This window comes from Halichoerus grypus, chromosome 13, assembly GCF_964656455.1.
Source record: "Halichoerus grypus chromosome 13, mHalGry1.hap1.1, whole genome shotgun sequence".
Classification (NCBI taxonomy): domain Eukaryota; kingdom Metazoa; phylum Chordata; class Mammalia; order Carnivora; family Phocidae; genus Halichoerus; species Halichoerus grypus.
Window position 1 is genome coordinate 74,382,940 of NC_135724.1, and position 19,736 is coordinate 74,402,675.

At 37.6% G+C, this 19,736-nt stretch overlaps 1 protein-coding gene across 4 annotated transcripts in view; it reads left to right on the forward strand.

The window, feature by feature from the left end:
* Window positions 1-19,736, forward strand: part of TTC28 (tetratricopeptide repeat domain 28) — a 621,832-nt gene that overhangs the window by 326,237 nt on the left and 275,859 nt on the right. For all 4 annotated transcript variants that reach the window (XM_078060812.1, XM_078060814.1, XM_078060813.1 and 1 more), the window contains 2 exons: window positions 2,110-2,382; window positions 3,314-3,444. In XM_078060812.1, the coding sequence (XP_077916938.1) occupies window positions 2,110-2,382; window positions 3,314-3,444 (404 nt within the window). The remainder of the gene's footprint in view (window positions 1-2,109; window positions 2,383-3,313; window positions 3,445-19,736) is intronic.

Below are 19,736 nucleotides of genomic sequence, written 5' to 3' on the forward strand. Positions count from 1 at the left end.
GTAAAAGCTGAAATCATCAGATCCTAATGTTCCCATCCTCCTTTGCAGCTAGGACCCACCTTTGAGTCAGGAGCTAAAGGTTCAAAGAAGAAAAGACAGCACAGAATTTGTTCTGGTGGTGTTGGTTGGCAGTCGTGGCGTCTGTTTTCTAAAGGTGGCGTCCAGTGATGGCAGGGGCAGCATTGGAAGCTGTCGTGTCCTGTGTTTAGTTGCGACAGTCATGTTGCTTTCACTTACAGAGCTTTTGTAGCATGATTTTGACTGTGGGTCTGGAGGCCTGCTTTTTCGCCCTTGGCAGTAGCTCCTCAGTGCATTTCTTTTCTACTTATAACCAGCCAAGATTGGTTTCTTTTGTCAACAACTAAGAATTTTGCCTGGTACGGCAGCAGAGAGCCTGGCCTTAGAGCCTTGCAGTGGGTTCTTGTCTTGGCTCTGTCCCAAGCTGTCTGACCTTGGGTGAATCATTTCAATACTTAGATGCATCATTGCTAAAATGGGTATTTTAAAGGTCTTTTCAGCTCTAAAATTCTGTTATTTTTGCTTCTGCTAATTGTCTGGTGGGATGCTAATGGGATCATCATTGGCTGCCAAACCCATCAGCGGGTACCACCAAATTCTGCTCACATTGATTTCAGTATGGTACTGTTCTTTTCTATTCTAGTAATTCCTGGGTTCTTGTGCCTGTATTTAATCCTATTGGTTAGCTAGTGTTTACTGGTACTACGCACACTTGCATCTTGACAGGTGTAAAAATGTTCTTTGTTCTCTGTTTAGTGATCTGATTGAAGGGGAAAAATGCTTTAGGCATCAATAGGTTTCGAGGTTTCTGTGGTAATGTTGATTCAGACGAGAGCTCCTCAGTGTAGAGTTGAAATTCAAAGTCATAAATTGTAAAAATTACATTTTAATGCAGTACCGTTGGCTGAGATATTCAAAATTTAAAGAGACCAGGCTTTTAATAGTTTTTTTACAGATGCACAGTGGAACAACTAATGTGAAACAGTTTTTCAGGAAAGCTAACAAATGCGTTGTAAGTGCCACATCATCGTAGTTATAGTCATTGGCTCTGCAATTGTCTTTAACAAAATGGGAGAAGGGGGAGGAGGCACTTAGAGGTCATCCACGTTCAAACCTAGCTTCAGGTGGAAAGAATCTCTTTGTGGCTTTCTGACCCCCCAGTCTGTGTCCTTTCCAGACACCACATGACAATAAAATGAGATCAACATTCATTTTGTCTTCTGTCTTACCTTAGTAAGTTCAGATGATTTTTTTCTTATGGTTTCATTTGTCACCCCAACAAAAACTGATAATACTTTTTTATGTGGTCATCCTGGTCTTAGAAGCAGCACTGGACGCTGGGTTGCAGTGAGGATGATGGGGCTTTTGTGGGGAGAGCTTCTTTTATTGCATCTTCCAGGGAAAAGGTAGATGGAGTCTTATTAATCAGCCATTAAGATTCAGATTGCACGAACATTTATTGAACGCCAGATGTGTTAGGGACTATCACCTATGTGGCAATGGCAAGTTTTCAATATAGTGCCCATATTGTGACAATTGCTATGGCATTATTGTAAAGCATTAACACTCTACAGCAGTCTTCCCATTTAGCTGGGGAAGTGTCTTAAAAATTAACACACATGGGACAATTCTAAAATAGTTAAGGGTCAAACAGCAATACCTACTCCAAAAAATGCGGCCGAAGTTTAGATACAAAGAGTCAGGTGGGCTGGAGGGCCTGAGGATACCATATGGTGGAGTCTGAACTTGAGGGATGTGTTTATAAGATTTTGAGAAGACAGAGGGATGGAGGAGGGAGAACTGTTCAGGGAAAGTGGCATGTCATATTCAAAGAAAGACCAGAAGAGAAGGTGTGTGTAGCTTACACATGTGCAGTAGGGAGAGGGAGATTACCTACCGGACTGAGGCTGGGGTTATGGAGTTTTATGGATAAGTGGACCCTGGGGTTGGTGCTAGATTAAAGGTTGAAGAGTTTGTACTTGAAACGGCCCATAAAGAGGTATGATACACGTTTGTTTCTAGAGCATATTACAAAAGATTGTTTTGTATATCATCCTACATTCTCTTGTTTCCTTCTTTTTTTTCCCCCAGACTCCCTCGAGCCCACTTATCAGCAGCTTCAGAAAATGAAACTGGACAAGAGCCCCTTTGTGGTCGTGTCTGTGGTTGGGCAGGAACTCCTGACGGCTGGCCATCATGGGGCCTCTGTGGTTGTCTTAGAAGCCGCTCTCAAGATTGGCACCTGCAGCCTCAAACTGAGAGGTTCTGTTTTCTCTGCCCTGAGCAGTGCTTACTGGTCTCTTGGAAACACAGAGAAGAGTACCGGATACATGCAGCAGGACTTGGATGTAGCCAAGACCTTAGGTAGGGTTGCTTCTTTCTTTTATTTCAATACAGAAAGGAAATAAAGAAAGCTGATTAGCCTGACATGGATAGGAATAACATATGCAATGAAAAGTGAGTGTGTCTCACTAAAACGTTTTGTGTTTTAGAGTACTTAGGTCTTCAGCGCTTTTCTTATAAGAAGATACCAAGGCTCCCAAAGGGCCAAGATACGTGGATTAACATAATCATTGCCCTCTTCAGAGATTTGGGCTCACAGATGTAATATCCCAAATGATAGTATTGATGGGTGAATCTTTCATCTTAATTTTAATTTTTGCCTACCTTAGAATGCATCAGCATTTTTGTCAGAGGTAACAGTACAGTGCAGTGGTTAATGGCTGAGTTTAGAATCCTGGTTCTGCCCCTTACTAGCCATATGACCTTCTGCAAGTTGCCTCAACTCTCAGTGCTACCATTTCCTCATTTGTAAAATAAGTGTGGCTTATGATTATGATCATTGTTACAGTGATTATTCAGTGACTTGCAGCATTGCAATAAGAGAAGAGATACAGTAAATCTATCATCAGCACACTTTTAAAGAAGCAACATATCATAGTGGGTTTAGTTAAATGACTGAATCAACAAGCTGATGGTTGTTCAGAACCAGAGGTCATTAGCAGAGCATTGAGGTGATTCATAGCAGCTGGTTTGTGTCAAGGTCTTTAACCTCTCATTTCCAGGATACCTATGTCCCTGAATGTAGTTGTATGTTATAACAACAGTAATGTCCAGAGCTTTAAGTTCTAGGACCATAACTTACTACACAGTCTTGTAGAAGAAAATACTTTTCTAAAAGAAGGCAAATGAAATCTTAGCAAATCTGTGGTTCTTAAATTAAGATGGGCATTATAAATTATAATTAACACTATAACTTAAGAGAAATTTTATCTTTTTTTAAAATCCAACTCAGGTGACCAGACAGGAGAATGCCGAGCTCATGGGAATCTGGGCTCTGCATTCTTCTCCAAAGGAAATTATCGGGAGGCTCTCACTAACCACAGGCATCAGTTGGTGCTCGCCATGAAACTCAAGGATCGAGAGGTAGGAAGTTTACCTGCAGACCAAAAACTTTTTTTTTTTTTTTTTTGAAACATGGAGTCTTTTTTGCTGTTCAACATGTTTTAGGTACCCTAAAATGTTACTTTTAGAAGTTGATAATCATTGCCTCTATCTTTAATCGACGATCAGGTGTTGAAAGTCTACCACGTATAGACCTTGGGGCTATAGAATTGAAAGACTTGGTCTCTGACCTCAGGATCTAACAGCTTGCATTGCTCAGCTGCATGGCTCTCATTCTATTCAAATATAAAAGGAGGAGACCCGTGTAAAATTAACAAAAAACTATATCTTCATGATATATCCTTTAAATTAAAGAAGCACACATTTGCTTTATTTGAGTTGGGGTATTATTACTCCAAGCTCTTCATGATATTTCTTTGGTGGATTTTTAACTCAGGTGGTAGAAGCATATTAAGTCTGATTGAGAGACATGAATTATAATGATAAAGAATATCATCCTATCTTTATTAGAGAAATGGAATGTGAATTCTAAGAGAGTTGATATCCAGTAGATGCAGCATGATGAGAGAGTGCTTGCAAAGTGGAGAGAGGGTGGGGTTTGGAGTGAAACAGACCCAGATTGGAATCCCTGGGGATAGTACTTTCTGGCTCTGGGATCTTAGGGAAATTATTACTTAGCTCCTCTTTGCCTCTGTTTTCTTACTTAGAAAATAATGATTGTATTTATTCCATACACAATTGTGATAGGATTTTAAATAATATATATGTGCCTAGAATGGTACTTGGAATTCCATAAATGGTAGCTTCTAATATAATATTATTAACAAGAAAGAGAAGGGTAATAGAAGCAACAGCAAATTTATGAATCAATCTATGTATTGGGAAATATACTTAGTTACATCTTAGAATTTCACTGTGGGACATTATAGAGATTAATTTTATTATTTAAATGACCTAGCATCTTTGAGTCTCTAGAACATGGTCAGTCACTAGGAAGGAATTGGGGAAGAAAAAAACCTTTGTTTTAATGGTGTGCTGGAATCTCCCCTTGGGAAGGGGAGAGACTTCCATAAAGTCTCTCTCATCCATGGGTGTCAGAAAAAAGCCTTTGAAAGCTGCCAAATATATCATTCAAGGGAGATCGACTTTAGGTGATTTTATTCTCAAGAGAGTTACCTAAATACTTTTCTCTTTGCCTATTTACTCTTAGTTTACAAACAATTCTTATAAGCCAGATGATCTGACTTCCTGATGTTAAGAGAATGAAAAGAGGGATCAAACTTCTAGACACAGATATACTGATGGCATTAAGTGAGAGCCAGGTTTAAGAACTAAAACAGCTTACTTGTCTAGATAGGGCCATTTAGTGAAGACTCGGATGGCTATAAATATATCAAGAGCTGCATTTATACTCTATTTTCCTGACCTTTGGGATGCATATATATTAGCCCAATTACTGGATGGGGTAGAAAGACTTGTAATTAGGACATAGGATTATCATAGGTATTAAAAAGGAGAAGTGAAAATTTTCTGCCTTCCCTATTCTTAATAGTGTAATTTTCTTTAGCCTGTGTTTTCTAGGTTTTATATACCTTTGCTGTACAATAAGTTATTAAGAAATCATTGATTATAAGGATGGAAGGGACCTTGAGATAGTATTGGAACCAGTTCCCTCCCCAAATCTTCCCCTCCTGGAATTCCCGCCTGCCACAGATGCCCTGTCTCCCCCTCTGTTGGCCTCTGCTTAACCACCACTACAGTAGTTCACAAGCCTGCCTATTGGGAAACCCTCCTTATGTATAAGTAAGACTGATTTTACCCTTCTGGGACTAGATAGAGAATGTTCAACTACCATAATTAATGGCCTGTGGCCTCTCCTTTTCCAAGTTGAAAAATCCCATTAATTTTTTTTTCCATTAATTTTCTCTTCAAAGTTTCTCATTATCAAAATTTGAGTAATTTTTACAATCCTCTTCTGCCTGTTCCACTTTCACTGTTACCCATCCTGGTAGCCAGTTAGCCATAGGTTGGCCACCACAGAAGCCTTCTTTCTGGGTGTTCTGTCTAGCCCATGCTCCTGCTCTGTGTTGACATATTTATCTGATTTCTAGACTGACCTGTAGAATTTCTCCTTTCTCTCACTGTGTCTTCTGTTGTATTTGCCTCTGGAATCATAGGGTACTATTCATTTTCTTTTTCTTTCCTTTTCTTTTCTTTTCTTTTTTTAAAAGATTTTATTTATTTGAGAGAGAGAATGAGATAGAGAGAGAGAGAGCATGAGAGGGGGGAGGGTCAGAGGGAGAAGCAGACTCCCTGCTGAGCAGGGAGCCCGATGCGGAACTCGATCCCGGGACTCCAGGATCATGACCTGAGCCGAAGGCAGTCGCTTAACCAACTGAGCCACCCAGGTGCCTTGGTACTATTCATTTTCTTGAGAATTTAATGTTGTTTTCTTACCTTTTCTCTTAATTTTTAAGGTTGTGTTTGAGTGCTGCTGCTTGTCTATCTGCATTTAGCTGGAAATCTTTATTCCCACATTCCTGAAACCAGCCAGTAGTTGTTAAGACTAGAGTTAATATTGGTCCAGAACTTACAGGAACATAGAAAATGCCCAAGGAGAACTATTGCAATAATATGTATTTCATTCAGTTTCAAAGTTTTAGTTGGCCAGTCTTCTGTGATGTAATTCAGGTAAGTGTGACGTCTGCTCGTAAAGCCCCTACCATGTGCATAGCACTGTGCTGAGGGTTCTGGGTCTAGGCAGTGGGTTGGGGTCACTCCCCTGGAGGGGCTTATGTCCTCTTTGAGACGGAACTTTAATATAACAAAAATATCAAAACAATGCTTGAGCAATAAGTAAAAACATTCTCTTTAATCACTGACAAGATTCTCGAATTCCAGAAGAGAATGGTATAGACTTGTGGGAGCTTTGTGAAACAGGTGGAACTCAAGTTGGCCCCTGGGTGAGGTGTAGGCTTCTAAATTTGGTTAGCGTATCAGTCATGTGATCCCTTATATCACTCATGAGGGATGAGATAGTTCATACTGTTAGCAAAGATCAGATACTATTTTCTACCATCCTATTCATTATGGTCACAGGCTTAGTTTTTTTTAAAAGGTAATATTTATTAGTTTTATCCAGTTATATGAAAAATTCATTAAAATAACCAACCATGGGCGCCTGGGTGGCTCAGTCGTTAAGCGTCTGCCTTTGGCTCAGGTCATGATCCCAGGGTCCTGGGATCGAGCCCCGCATTGGGCTCCCTGCTCAGCAGAAGCCTGCTTCTCCCTCTCCCACTCCCCCTGCTTGTGTTTCCTCTCTCGCTGCGTCTCTCTCTGTCAAATAAATAAATAAAATCTTCAAAAAAAAAAAAAAATAACCAACCATAAGCCTATCATCCTTTTAATATTTTGGGTATAATCTTTTGGTCATATATGTACAAAATGATTGTTTAGACCTATCCAAACAAAAATTGAAATCCTATTGTGATACTTTTATAACTTGTTTTTTCATTAATATATTTTCACTTAAGTTTTATACATTTCTATATTTTATTAAATGTTCTACTGAAAGTCTTATGGTTTGATTACAAATTATTTCATCTATACCCCTACTGTAATACATTTAGTTTGCTTCAAAATTTTTGGTATTATAAAATCTGGAAAAACATCTTTGTAAATAAATCTTTGAACATATCTCCCATCATTTCCTTTGGCTAAATTATTAAAAGTGGGCTTGCTTGGAAAAAACATATTAAGGCTTCTGATACTTACTGCTAAATAGCTCTCAGAAAGGCTGTATCTGTTTTTAGTCCTACCAGCAATGTATCAGATATTCCATTTCCCTGCACGGGCTAACACTAGGCAATTCTAAATAATTACTAAAATAAACTAAAAAGTCAAATTGATAAGTAAAAAAGAAGTGATATCTTACTGTTTTACTTTGCATTTCTTTGATTGCTGTTGGGGCTATTTTTTTTTTTTTTTTTAAGATTTATGAGAGAGAGGGCGCCTGGGTGGCTCAGTTGGTTAAGCGACTGCCTTCGGCTCAGGTCATGATCCTGGAGTCCCGGGATCGAGTCCTGCATCGGGCTCCCTGCTCAGCGGGGGGTCTGCTTCTCCCTCTGACCCTCTTCCCGCTCGTGCTCTCTGTCTCTCATTCTCTCTCTCTCAAATAAATAAATAAAATCTTTAAAAAAAAAAAAAAAAAAAAAGATTTATGAGAGAGAGAGAGAGGCAGGGGAGGGGCAGAGGAAGAGGGAGAGAGAGAATCTCAAGCAGACTCCACACTGAGCGCAGAGCCCCATTCAGGGCTCGATCTCATGATCCTGAGATCATGACCTGAGCCAAAATCAAGAGTTGGATGCTTAACCAACTTTGAGCTACCCAGGCACCCCAGGGCTGACTATTTTTAAAAATGTCTTTTATAAAGACTTTAATTCTCATCCTATTTTTTTCTGTTGTGATGTTGGTTATTTTATTTTTTTATGTGTTTTTTTGTTTGTTTTTTAAAGATTTTATTTATTTATTTATTTGAGAGAGAGAGTGAGAGAGAGAAAGAGCACAAGAGGGGGGAGCGGGAGAGGGAGAAGCAGACTCCCTGCTGAGCAGGGAGCCCGATGCGGGACTCGATCCCGGGACTCCAGGATCATGACCTGAGCCGAAGGCAGTCGCTTAACCAACTGAGCCACCCAGGCGCCCTGTTTGTTTTTGATGTTGGTTATTTTGTATTGATTTGATCCTGGGCCTTGCTATATCAGCCCAGTGAGCTGTTGGGACAGTTCGTGCTCTAATGCAAAGTTTTAATTGTCGTTGCTTCATTCTGCATTTTACATCTGCTATAAGTTTCATAACATTATTCTTTTGAAAAAAATGTCTAGGATATCCTTGTCTCCCCTCACTACCCCCAAATAAACTTTAAAATCATTTTGTCAAATTTTGGAAACTCTTGCATTGGTATTTTTGTTGGAATTTGCATATAATTATGGATAAATTGATGTCTTTTCAATAGTCGGTCTTCTATTCAGGAGCCTGATCTGTTCTTGCATTTCACTTTTTATGCCCTTTTGTGATCTACACTTTTAGGAAGAGTATTGATGGCATATAGGAAGGGTGTTTGTTTTACATGTTTTGCATGTTTTGACCATGTGAAAATTCTCTCATCGCTCATAATTTTTTGTTGATTCTTATGAATTTTCTTGTAATGGGAATTTTTTTGCAAATAATGATAGTTTTGTGGATTTGTTTCCTTATGTCATATTCCTACTTTTTTTCCTCTTAATTATTACACTGGTTAGAACTTTGAAAACTCTCCCCAAAAGTATCACTCTTCCTCTTGAGTACAAAAAGTTCAGAAAATGTACTTTTTATGATTATCCTATTCTTAACATTGTATCTGTGACCTCAAATTGTACCTTGGTTTCCGTTTTGCATTATTTTGATATTGAAATAAAATAATAGGAAACTGCCTTTTGAAACAAAAACTAACCACTGTGAATGCTGTGACTGTAAGAATAACAAGCTACATCTTTCTGCATTTTACATTTTTGACTCTAGTACCTTTTAATATTTTCCCAAATAGTGACATAGCAGCCTGGAACCACTTTGTCCACTTACCTTAAAAAACAATAGGTTTTTCTTCTATACAATTACTCTCAGATACTTAATAGGGGAGGTGATACCTTCTCCACGGGAATTTTTCATTCTAACTAACCTATCTGCTTTAATGGTTTGAAAATTAATTTCAGGTGCCCACAGAGACCTTCCTATGAGCCAATATTAATTGTCAGAAGAGTGCATAAATTATGTTGTATTAACGATGTTGTTCTCTATTCAGGGAATCTGATATGCAAATATGCTGATGACTCTGAAGTTTTTTTTATTAGTCTGATTTCTCTCCTGAGCATCATATTTCTTTATCCAGTTGCCTCCTGGACACCCACCTTCGATTCCGTATGCCTAACTTAGCCCTCAGTCTGTGCCTGCATCTGCATTTGCTGTTTGTCCTCTTGTCCAAGCCGCCTAAATCCCATGTTTGGCTTCTTACTGGGTTCTCTTTTTTCTGGCAATCTCTTTTCTGGCTCCTGCTTTCTGCTGTGCCATCTTTTGCCTGGACCCTTGTAGAACTTCCCACACTTTCTAACATGTACTCTCTTCCAAGTAAAGAGGAGAGGGTGTCTACTACTTGGACCTATGAAGCAGCCTGAAGTTGCTGCCATAAGTAGGTAATTTCTTTCAAGTACAGTGCAGTGTGGATGAGAGTGTGAACTTAGATACTAGACAAACTTGAACTTTGGCTCCACCACTTATTACCATGTGATCCTGAAACTTATATAAACTCTTCTAAGTGTGGTGGACATGGGAGTTGTTTCCAATTTTTGGCTGTTTTGAAAAAGCTGCTAATAAACATTCTTGTACATATCTTTTGGGAAATATCAGCACTTGTATCTGTTAAGCATTCGGTCCTATATATGTTTAGATTTATTAGATTTTTACCAGCTTTCCAAAGTAGTTGCACCAAGTTATATCATCAGCAATGTAAGGGATTGTGAAGGCTTAAAAGCAGATAAATAAAAAGTAAAAAGAACATGGAAACACAAATATCTGAGTAGATAATTCTGTAAGTGATTGTAATAGTAACTGCTTTGCTTATTGTTGTAAAGATTAAATGAGTTCATATAAAGTATATCCTTAGCACAGTGCCTGAGACACAATAAGAATTCAAACATGGTGCTACTGTTATTATTGGCATTACTGTTGTCACCATCATTTAAATGATTCATATGCAGTTGCATAGGCCTATGTAATATCAGAGCTTAATTCAGTGTAAAATTGTTTTCCCCCAGATAGTCAGGTAAACTGACTACGCTTGGAAAAAGTGCTGTTTATTTGTTAGGTAAGTTTGTGTACCTCTTGTCACACTGGAGAATGTAAATACTGTAATTTGTGAAATCTGTTTTAACTCTGCCCTGATTCTCGTTTCTTCTCGATTTGATCCATCACCTACAGAGATCTTTTGAGTTCTCCCTTGAAGACTTAGTTCTGATCATGCAATTTTCCTGCTTAAGAGCCCTTGATAGCTTTCTCTTGCCTTCAGAATAAAGTCCAAATCCCTTCATAATCTTTTCCCATCACTTTAACTACTCTGTATGGCATACACCTTATCATCTGTTCATACAAGCCTACTTACCATACTTTGTTAAACATGCTTTATATTTTACCCTCTGTATCATTACTCGTTCTAGGCCCTCTGCATAGAAGACCCCATCTTTGAACCCTCAGCAAGGTTTTCCATATTCAGGTTTCATTAAATCATCTCTGCATCATGAAAGCTCTCTTTTTCAATTTTTATCTTTTTTACCCATTATCATATAAATCTTGGTGGAGCCCAATTTACCAATCCCCCCCCTTTTTTTAATGGTTAGTGCCTTTTGTGTTCTGTTTAAGAAAATGTTTGTGTATCCTAATGTCATGAAAATATTCTTCTATGAGCCTTTATTGTTTTACCTTTTGCATTTAGGTCTGCCACTTGGAATTTACATTTGTGTTTGGTTTGGGGTAGGGATCAAAGTTCAGCTTTTCCCCTCATATGAATATCCAGTTGACCCAGTACTGAATATTCCACAAGACTGCACTGTGTGCTGCTTTTGTCTTAAGTCAGGTATGAGGTATATAAAGGACTCTCTTTTCTGCGCTGTTGATCTCTTTGTCTATCTTGATGCCAATAGCATATTGCCTAATTACTGCATCTTTTTAATAAGTCTGGAATTCTGATCATATACTTCTAGTAGCTTTGTTTTTCTTTGAGATTGCTTTGGGTATTCCAGGTTCTTTACATTTATATACATGTAAGTAAATGTATATATTTTAGAATTAGCTCATGGTTTCCCCATCCTTCACTCAAACATCCTGCTGGAATTTTGGTTGGGATAGCATCAAATCCATAAATATATTTGAATCTCATAGTCCATGAACTTGGTATATTTCTTCATTTATTTAGGCCTTGTAAAATCTATTTCAGCAATGTTTTATGGTTTTCAATGTAGAACTATCGCATATCTTTCTATAGTTTTATCCTTAGGTTTTAGGTGTGTGCGTGTGCATATATGCATGCTGTTGTAAATGGTATTTTATTATTTTTTTCTTTTAATTCACTAGTGTTTTATTTATTTTTGAATTCTAGTGTAATTAACATACAGTGTTATATTAGTTTCAAGTGTACAATATAGTGAATCAACAATTCTATACTCAGTGCTCATCATGGTAAGTGTGCTCTTAATCCCCTTCACCAGTTTCACCCCCCCCCACCTTCCCTCTGGTAACCACCAGTTTGTTCTCTATTGTAAGCGACATTTTAAAATTTCATTTTTTCCTGCTTCTCTTTCTTGATCCAGATATTCAGCAACCCTTGGAACAGGTTTATTTGCTCAGCCATTCATATGCCCATACTACTTTGTTTTTTATTCTTATATTTTTACCATTATATAAGTAATATGTGAGTTAGTTATTGATGTAAAAGATTAAAATATTATTCTTTCCAGAAGTAACCCCTGTTACCAGTTTGAAGTATTTCCCTTCTAGACCTACAATACTGTCCACTGTGGTAGCCACTACTGCGTGTGGCTGTTGAGCATTTGAAATGTGAATAGTTTGAATTGAGATGTACTGTAAATGTAAAATACACACTGAACTTTGAGGACTTAGAAAGAAAAAAAAACCCCAAATATCTCTTTACTAAGTTTTTACATTGACTAAAATATAATATGGGGCGCCTGGGTGGCTCAGTCGTTAAGTGTCTGCCTTCGGCTCAGGTCATGATCCCAGGGTCCTGGGATCGAGCCCCACATCAGGCTCCTTGCTCAGCGGGAAGCCTGCTTCTCCCTCTCCCACTCCCCCTGCTTGTGTTCCCTCTCTCGCTGTGTCTCTCTCTGTCAAGTGAATGAATGAAATCTTTAAAAAATAATAATAATAAAATATAATAATATTTTTGATACATTGGATTAAATAAAATGTTATTAATTCCACTTTTCTTGTTTTATATTTTTATGTGGTTACTAGAAAGTTTAAATTATTTATATTAGGCAGCATGGCTCTAGCCCATTTTCTCTTATGGTTTTCTTTTTCATGTGTGGGAATATGATATTGTTTTCCAAATGGTTTTTTCACTCAGTAGTCTTAAACCTCTTTTCATGTTAGCACATGTAGATCAACCACATTTTTTTGAACTTCTATGTAGTGACAGTATTATGGTTGTACCATTCATCTGCTGAAGGAATGTTCAGGGAGATTTTTTTTTCTTCCCCTTTTACAAGCATGGTTGCCATAAAAAAGACCTTGTACAAGTCACTTTGTATATATTAGGAGTAGAGTAGTGTCTAGCAAGTGGAATTGCTGGGTACACAGCTATTATACACATTTTAAATTAAAAGATTTTCCCAAATTGCACACCAAAAAGGTTGTTCTAAGCCCATAAGCCCTTGATATTAATCTTTTAGTTTAGTGTTTTTTTTTTTTTCAAATTGATTGGCAAAGCGTAGCCCCTAGTGATACCTCAGTTATGGTACTTACCGTTTGTAATAGTAGTCTTCTTCCCATTGTATAATTGGCAGCTTCTGGAGGGAAAGGAGAATAGCTTATTTATATTGATAATCTCATTCATGCCCTCATTCAACATGTGTTTACTGCTTACTGTGTCCCAGATGCTCTAATGCCTTTGGGTATAAAGATAGATATGCCATTGTTCTTGCCCTCAAGGAGCTCAAGCATTCTGGCAGACCATCTGCAGTGTTCCAGTCCAGTGTCAATAAATGCTTATTAGCCTGGAGGAAAAACATTGAGGCTTATAGTAGATTAAGAGTCCTGTTATCTCCTTGGTTCTTATGAATGGTGGTCTTCATTTTGTTCAGAGCTGGAGAGGAAGACTTATGGAAGCCCAGTTGTAAATACCAACTAAGTTTACTTTTCTTTTCTGCAGGTACTTTGTGTCAGTAACTAAAATCTAAAGTTTACAGTCCAAAGGATACTTTTTATATTCTGGTAATATCTACCATAGAAAAGATTTTTTTTTTTTAAAGATTTTATTTATTTATTTGACAGAGAGAGACACAGTGAGAGACGGAACACAAGCAGGGGGAGTGGGAGAGGGAGAAGCAGGCTTCCCGCGGAGCAGGGAGCCCGATGCGGGGCTCTATCCCAGAACCCCGGGATCATGACCTGAGCCGAAGGCAGACGCTTAACGACTGAGCCACCCAGGTGCCCCTTTAGAAAAGATTTTTTAAAGTGAAATTTCATTCTTTGTGATTTTGAAGATTAAAGGTAAATTATAATCATTATTAACTTATGAACCTCTGGGTTCATAGGAACAGTTACTTCCCCCTCCCTGCCAAGGACTACTTGACTTTTTGAGAAAATTGATCCTTCTAGATTTCCTTTAGGATGTAGCTACAGGAAATTAATTAGACAATTTTTGATGACATCATCCCGACCACAGCACTTTCTCTGAAAACAGTGCTATTTTTCTTGGACCTTTTTGCAGCATTTTCTACACTGTGTGTATGAGTATATTAGTATGAAGTCCACACAAAGATTTGTGGGGGGGGGTGACACACACACACACACACACACACACACACACACAAAGAATGTAGTGAAATACTTATTCTACTACCAGTAGTACAGGAGAGTAGGTTAAAAGGTAAAAAGCATTCCATTTTAGCAGAGAACCATATCCTCTTAGGGAATATTAAGTTCAGGAGGGGAATGCTTGGCAACGTTTTCAGTGGTGTGTATCTTACAGGCTTTTAAGAAACAAATAAGATTCTTAAGCTGTAACTCTTCAAATCACTGAAGAGTTGGAAAGTAGACACTTGTGAAGAATGGAGATAGGACATCAATTTCTTGATTGTGCTCTTTGTACTTTGTATTATAAATTAGCTGAGCCAGAGCTTTTGAGCCTGTAATGAGTTATAAAAAAGCTCTTTTTCTCATACTGATAAAATAGTTATTGCCTCAAAAGAAATTGCACACCCAGTGAATATGTGTGTATGTATGTGTAATGTCTGATATGTTTGCAAATCATTCTGCCCTTAGCTGTTCCATTCTCCAACTAATTTTTTCAAATTCTGCTTTATCATCACTTCACCCATTATATTTTTGGGTATCCTCTTCCAGCCATAGTGTTTTACAGTCTCTTCTACAGAGTAGAAGAAACCTCAGACTAGGAATGAGGAGATCTAAATTTGAATCCTGGTTTTGCTACTAGTGGCCATATATTATGGGCAGACCTTTCTGGAAGCCCAGTTCTTGCTGGCTCACCATCTGTAAACAGGAAGACCAGATAAGATGATGTTTTACTGTCCAGTGTAGTAGCCAAATAGTTATATTAAATTAAATTAATTAGAATTAAGGTAAACAAGTCAATTCCCCAGTCACAGTAACCACATTTTAAGTGTTCAGTAGCCTGTGTGTTTAGTGGCTACCATATCAGATATCATAGAAAAAAATTTCTGTTATCTAAAGTTTTATTGACTAGTGCAACTAAAGTTTTATGTAGCTCTAAACATTAATCAGAAGGCAAAAAGTGCATCAGTGTGAATCACAGACCACCTTCATTTTTCCATAGTACCTGCTATTTATACTAGAATCATCTGTATATTCTGGTAGATACTACAGGGAAAGAGGGAGGAAGATTCTGCTTCAGATAATGGCAAAGTAGCTCAGCCACATATAACAACTGAGAACTTTGGGAAAAATATAAAACAAACAATTACATGGAGGTACTGGAGAGTGACCAAAAACTAGCAGAAATTGAAGGAGAATTAACACCTGGAGGAAGGGAATAACACTAGATGAATTTCCTGTTTTTTAAAAAATTTTAATTCCAGTGTATTTAAAATACAGTGTTATATTAGTTTCAAGTATACAATATAGTGATTCAGCAATTCCGTATATTACTCAGTGCTCATCAAAATAAGTGCACTTTTAATCCCCTTCACCTGTTTAATGCATCCCCCCCACCCACCTCCCCTCTGGTAACCATCAGTTTGCTCTCTATAGTTAAGAATCTGTTTTTGGTTTGTCTCTCTCTCTCCATTTCCTTTGTTCATTTGTTTCCTAAATTCCACATATGAGTGAACTCAAATGGTATTTGTCTTTCTCTGGCTTATTTCACTTAGCATTATACTCTCTAGATCCATCCATGTTGTTGCAAGTGGCAAGATTTCATTCTTTTTTGTGGGTGAGTAATATTCCATTGTATATGTATACCACATCTTCTTTATCTCTTCATCTATAGATAGACACTTGGGCTGCTTCCATAATTTGGCTATTGTAAGTAATAATTTCCTATTTTTAATGTCTTTATTGCCAGAGTGCCAGCACCATACCCCACAATGGTACTGAAATATATATAGAAACCTGTAGCCTTATTGGTTGTGGGATCAGAGGACCTAGTTGGCCTCACAACAGTAACCGGAAAGTAAGGAGGAAATCCTGGAAAGGAGGTATCTACATAGAAAAGCCCCAGATTCTGTGTATAAATTCTTATCAAATCTCTGGGTAATTTCTGCAGTAAGCATATAAGGGTGGATTCCAAACAACTTGGCTAAGGCTGAAGGAACTGGAGAGATTTCAGCTGCTCCTCACTTTAGGGCAGTTTTGTGTTTGAGTTTCTTAGGGTTAACTGCCTGCAAAAACAAAAAAGTTGATACTCTGTAGGGAAATATAACAAAGTCCTGAATGTGTACAATGTATCATTCACAATGTTCAGGATATATTCTAAAATTATTGGACATATGAAGAAACTGGAAAATGATTTATACTGAAGAGAAAAAAGGCATTCAATGAGACCAACCCGAAGATGACCCAAAGGTTGGAATTAATAGGAATTTTTAAACAGTTATTATAACTATGTTCAAATCTGGAAAGTAAAATATGCTCATAATGAATAGATAGAAAATCTCAGTAGAGGAATAGAACTACAAGAAAGTAAAGAAAGCAAAATGAAAATTTTAGCACCGAAAAGTACAATATCTGAAATGAAAACATTCCCTGAATGGATTGTTGTTGTTTTTCTTTTTATTTAAGGAGGGGGGCAGGTAGGGCAGAGGCAGAGGGGGAGAGAGAGAGAATTCTAAGCAGGCTCCCTGCCCAGTGCGGAACCTGTGACTCAGGGCTCGATCCCACAACCCTGAGATCATGACCCAAGCTGAAATCAAGAGTTGGATACTTAGCTGATTGAGCAACCCAGCCGCCCTCACTGAATGGGTTTAATTGAATATTGGAGATGACAGAGAAGGAGGTATCAACTTGAAGATAGGTCAGTTGAAATGATCTAATCTGAAAATGAGAGGAAATAGATTGAAAAGAATTAACAGAACCTCAGTGTCTTGTTGGACAAAGGGTCTTAACATATATATATATATATATACACACACACACACACACATATATGTTGCAGAAAGATAAAGAGAATAATGGGGGGAAAAACACTTGTAGAAATAGTGGCTAAAATTTCCCTAAATTTTGTAAAAATAAATTTACAGATTCTAAAAATTCAGCTAACCTCAAACAGAATAAATACAAAGGAAGCTACATCTATGCAATTTATAGGGAAATGACTATAAGCCAATTATAAAGAAAAAAAATCTTGAAAGTAACCAGGGAAAGATGACCTATTACACAAAGAGGGACCAACTATACTAATGATGGCTGATTTCTTATGAGAAATAATAGAGTCCCGAAGACAAAACAAAATTTTCAAAATGATGAAAGGAAAACACACAAAACCCTGTCAGCCCAGAATTCAAGAATGAGCAAAAATAATTTTCAAGAATGAAAGCAAAATAAAGATATTTAAAGAGAAGTGAAAACCAAGAAAAATATCAACAGACTTGCACTATAAGAAAGGTTGAGGGAGGATTTTCAGGCTGATGGGAAATGGTATAAAATGGAAACTCAAATCTTTAGGAAAAGAGGAGTAGCACCACAAATAATAAATATGCTGGTAAATATAAAATACTGCTTTTACTTTTTTCCTAATAATTTAAAAAATATGCATATGGCTGTTGAAAGCAACAATTACAACATCAAATTGTAGGATGTAAGGCATACATGGATGTCGCATATTTGATTCTCCTATGTTGGAAATGTGAATGGTAAAACCACTTTAGGAAAAGGTATTGCAGTTTCTTTAAAATCTAAACATATACTGACCCTTTGATCCACCAAGTCCACTCCCCAGAGAATGGAAAACATAAGTCTGCAAAAGGACTTGTACAAGAATGTTCATAGTGGTTTTATTCATAATAGCAAAATCTAAGAATAGCCCAAGTGTTTCTCAGTGGAAGCATGGATATATAACCCACCACATTGTTGTAAAACATATGCAGCCATGTGGATGAATCTCAGAAACATGAGATTGTGTAAAAGAAGTAAAAAGCAGAAGAGAATGTGTTTTATGATTGCCTTAGCAACAAGTTCTAGAACAAGCAAAACTAATCTGTGGGGAAAACAGATCAGTGGTTGCCTTTGGGAGTCAAAGTAGGGGCGGGGATTGACTGAGAAGGGATGTGAATGAACTTTCTAGGTGAAGCACATTTAGCAAATTGTTAGTGATTGCAGAATCTTTATATTCTGATGAATATATATATATTCACCATATAATTCTTAAAACTTTCCTGTATCTTTGTAATTTCTCACCATAAGATATTAGAAAATTTAAAGAATAAAGGACTTGGTGGTGAAAGAGGGATAACCAGTAATTCTAGTGATCAGTCTCTTGGTGGGAGCTTACCCATGTGGAATACATTTCACTGGATGCTGCTATCTCTGCTGCCCCCCCGTGCTAAGAAAACAAAACCTCACCACAATTCTCTGCTCCTTCCTGTCCCCTATACCCAACATATCCTGGAACAGCATTGCAGCAAAATACTCATATATGGTGTGACCAGGTTTAACTCAATGTCAGAAATCTATGAATTGCACAATAGCCTTGTAGGGTAGTTTGGGTGGTACGAGTGGAAAGAGGGAGCAGGTGACAGTCTGATCTCTGCTTTAGTGAAGGTGGGAGCGCTCACCTTGATTGCATGGCCAGTGGCCTTTTCTTATAGCATTGGCTGTACGGATTCATCTCTTCCTTACTGAAAGGTGTTAGGATGGGGTAGAAGGTAAGATACAGGTCTCATGGAAGAAGTACTTTAGACAGTTTATTAGAAATCACCAGAGCTAACCCTTTCATTTTATCCTAAGGCATAGGGAGCCTATAGAAATGAAGTGACTTACCCAAGATCAACAGTGAGTTGCTTCAATTTGTTATATTTAAGAATAGTTTTTCTTTTGTGATTAAATGTGGCACTTCTAAAGATCCTAAAGTAGTCAAATATTTTCTCTATGATGACACAACCTGGAGAATGTTACCTGTGTCCTAGTCATCTAAAATGATGATCAATGATAATGAATTATGTGTATGTGATTAATGTTTACTATTTACCAAAAAATTCTTATTTTTTATACATTTTTTTCATGTTACTCTCACACAACCTAGAGCAGGGAATGGATTTTTATATAGGTTGATATACTTCAGTAATTTCCCAGAGAGACAGGTTCCCTGGGCTCTATACCAAAAACCTCTTGCTTGATAATGCATATGGTACTATCATTAGGGACCGTGAACTGAACCAAGAGCGAAGAAATTTGAGCACACAGGGTCAAAATTAAAGGACTCAGAAATAGAATCTGACATATTGGTGGTGGCAGCATTATTTCTGGACTAAGAGGAGTTTGAGGGCTATTGTTCCTGAAGTCACTAATGACAGTCTGTAATGGGAAGACCCTGTCATTCTGGTATGATAAGTGGCATGCTGCTCAACAGAACAGCTGCTGGATTAACCTGTACTCTCTCCGTTTTTAACTTTGGACTTCTCTTTTTCTGGGGACCATGGAAACTTGGAGAAACTGAAGCAAATTTATAGTAGTATTCCTACTATATAGATGAGAAAACCAAAGCTTGGGTGGTTTTTCTTTAGGCCACACAGCTAATAAGTACTAGAATCATGGTTTTGGAAAACAATATGAAACACATTCTGCTAGCTACTTGGAATAGAATTTTTTGGTACACATCATTAATCCTTGCTGAAATGAAATCCATCCTGTGTGTCCAGTTTTTAAAAAGATAATTTCCAAAACAAAAACAGCAACAAAAACCATAATTTCTTACAGTCCATTTTAATTTTTTAAGGACATCACTGAGGTTTGTTTAATTTTATGTCATTGTGGGTTAGAACAATTAAAATCTGATGAGAATAGATTGTAAGAAC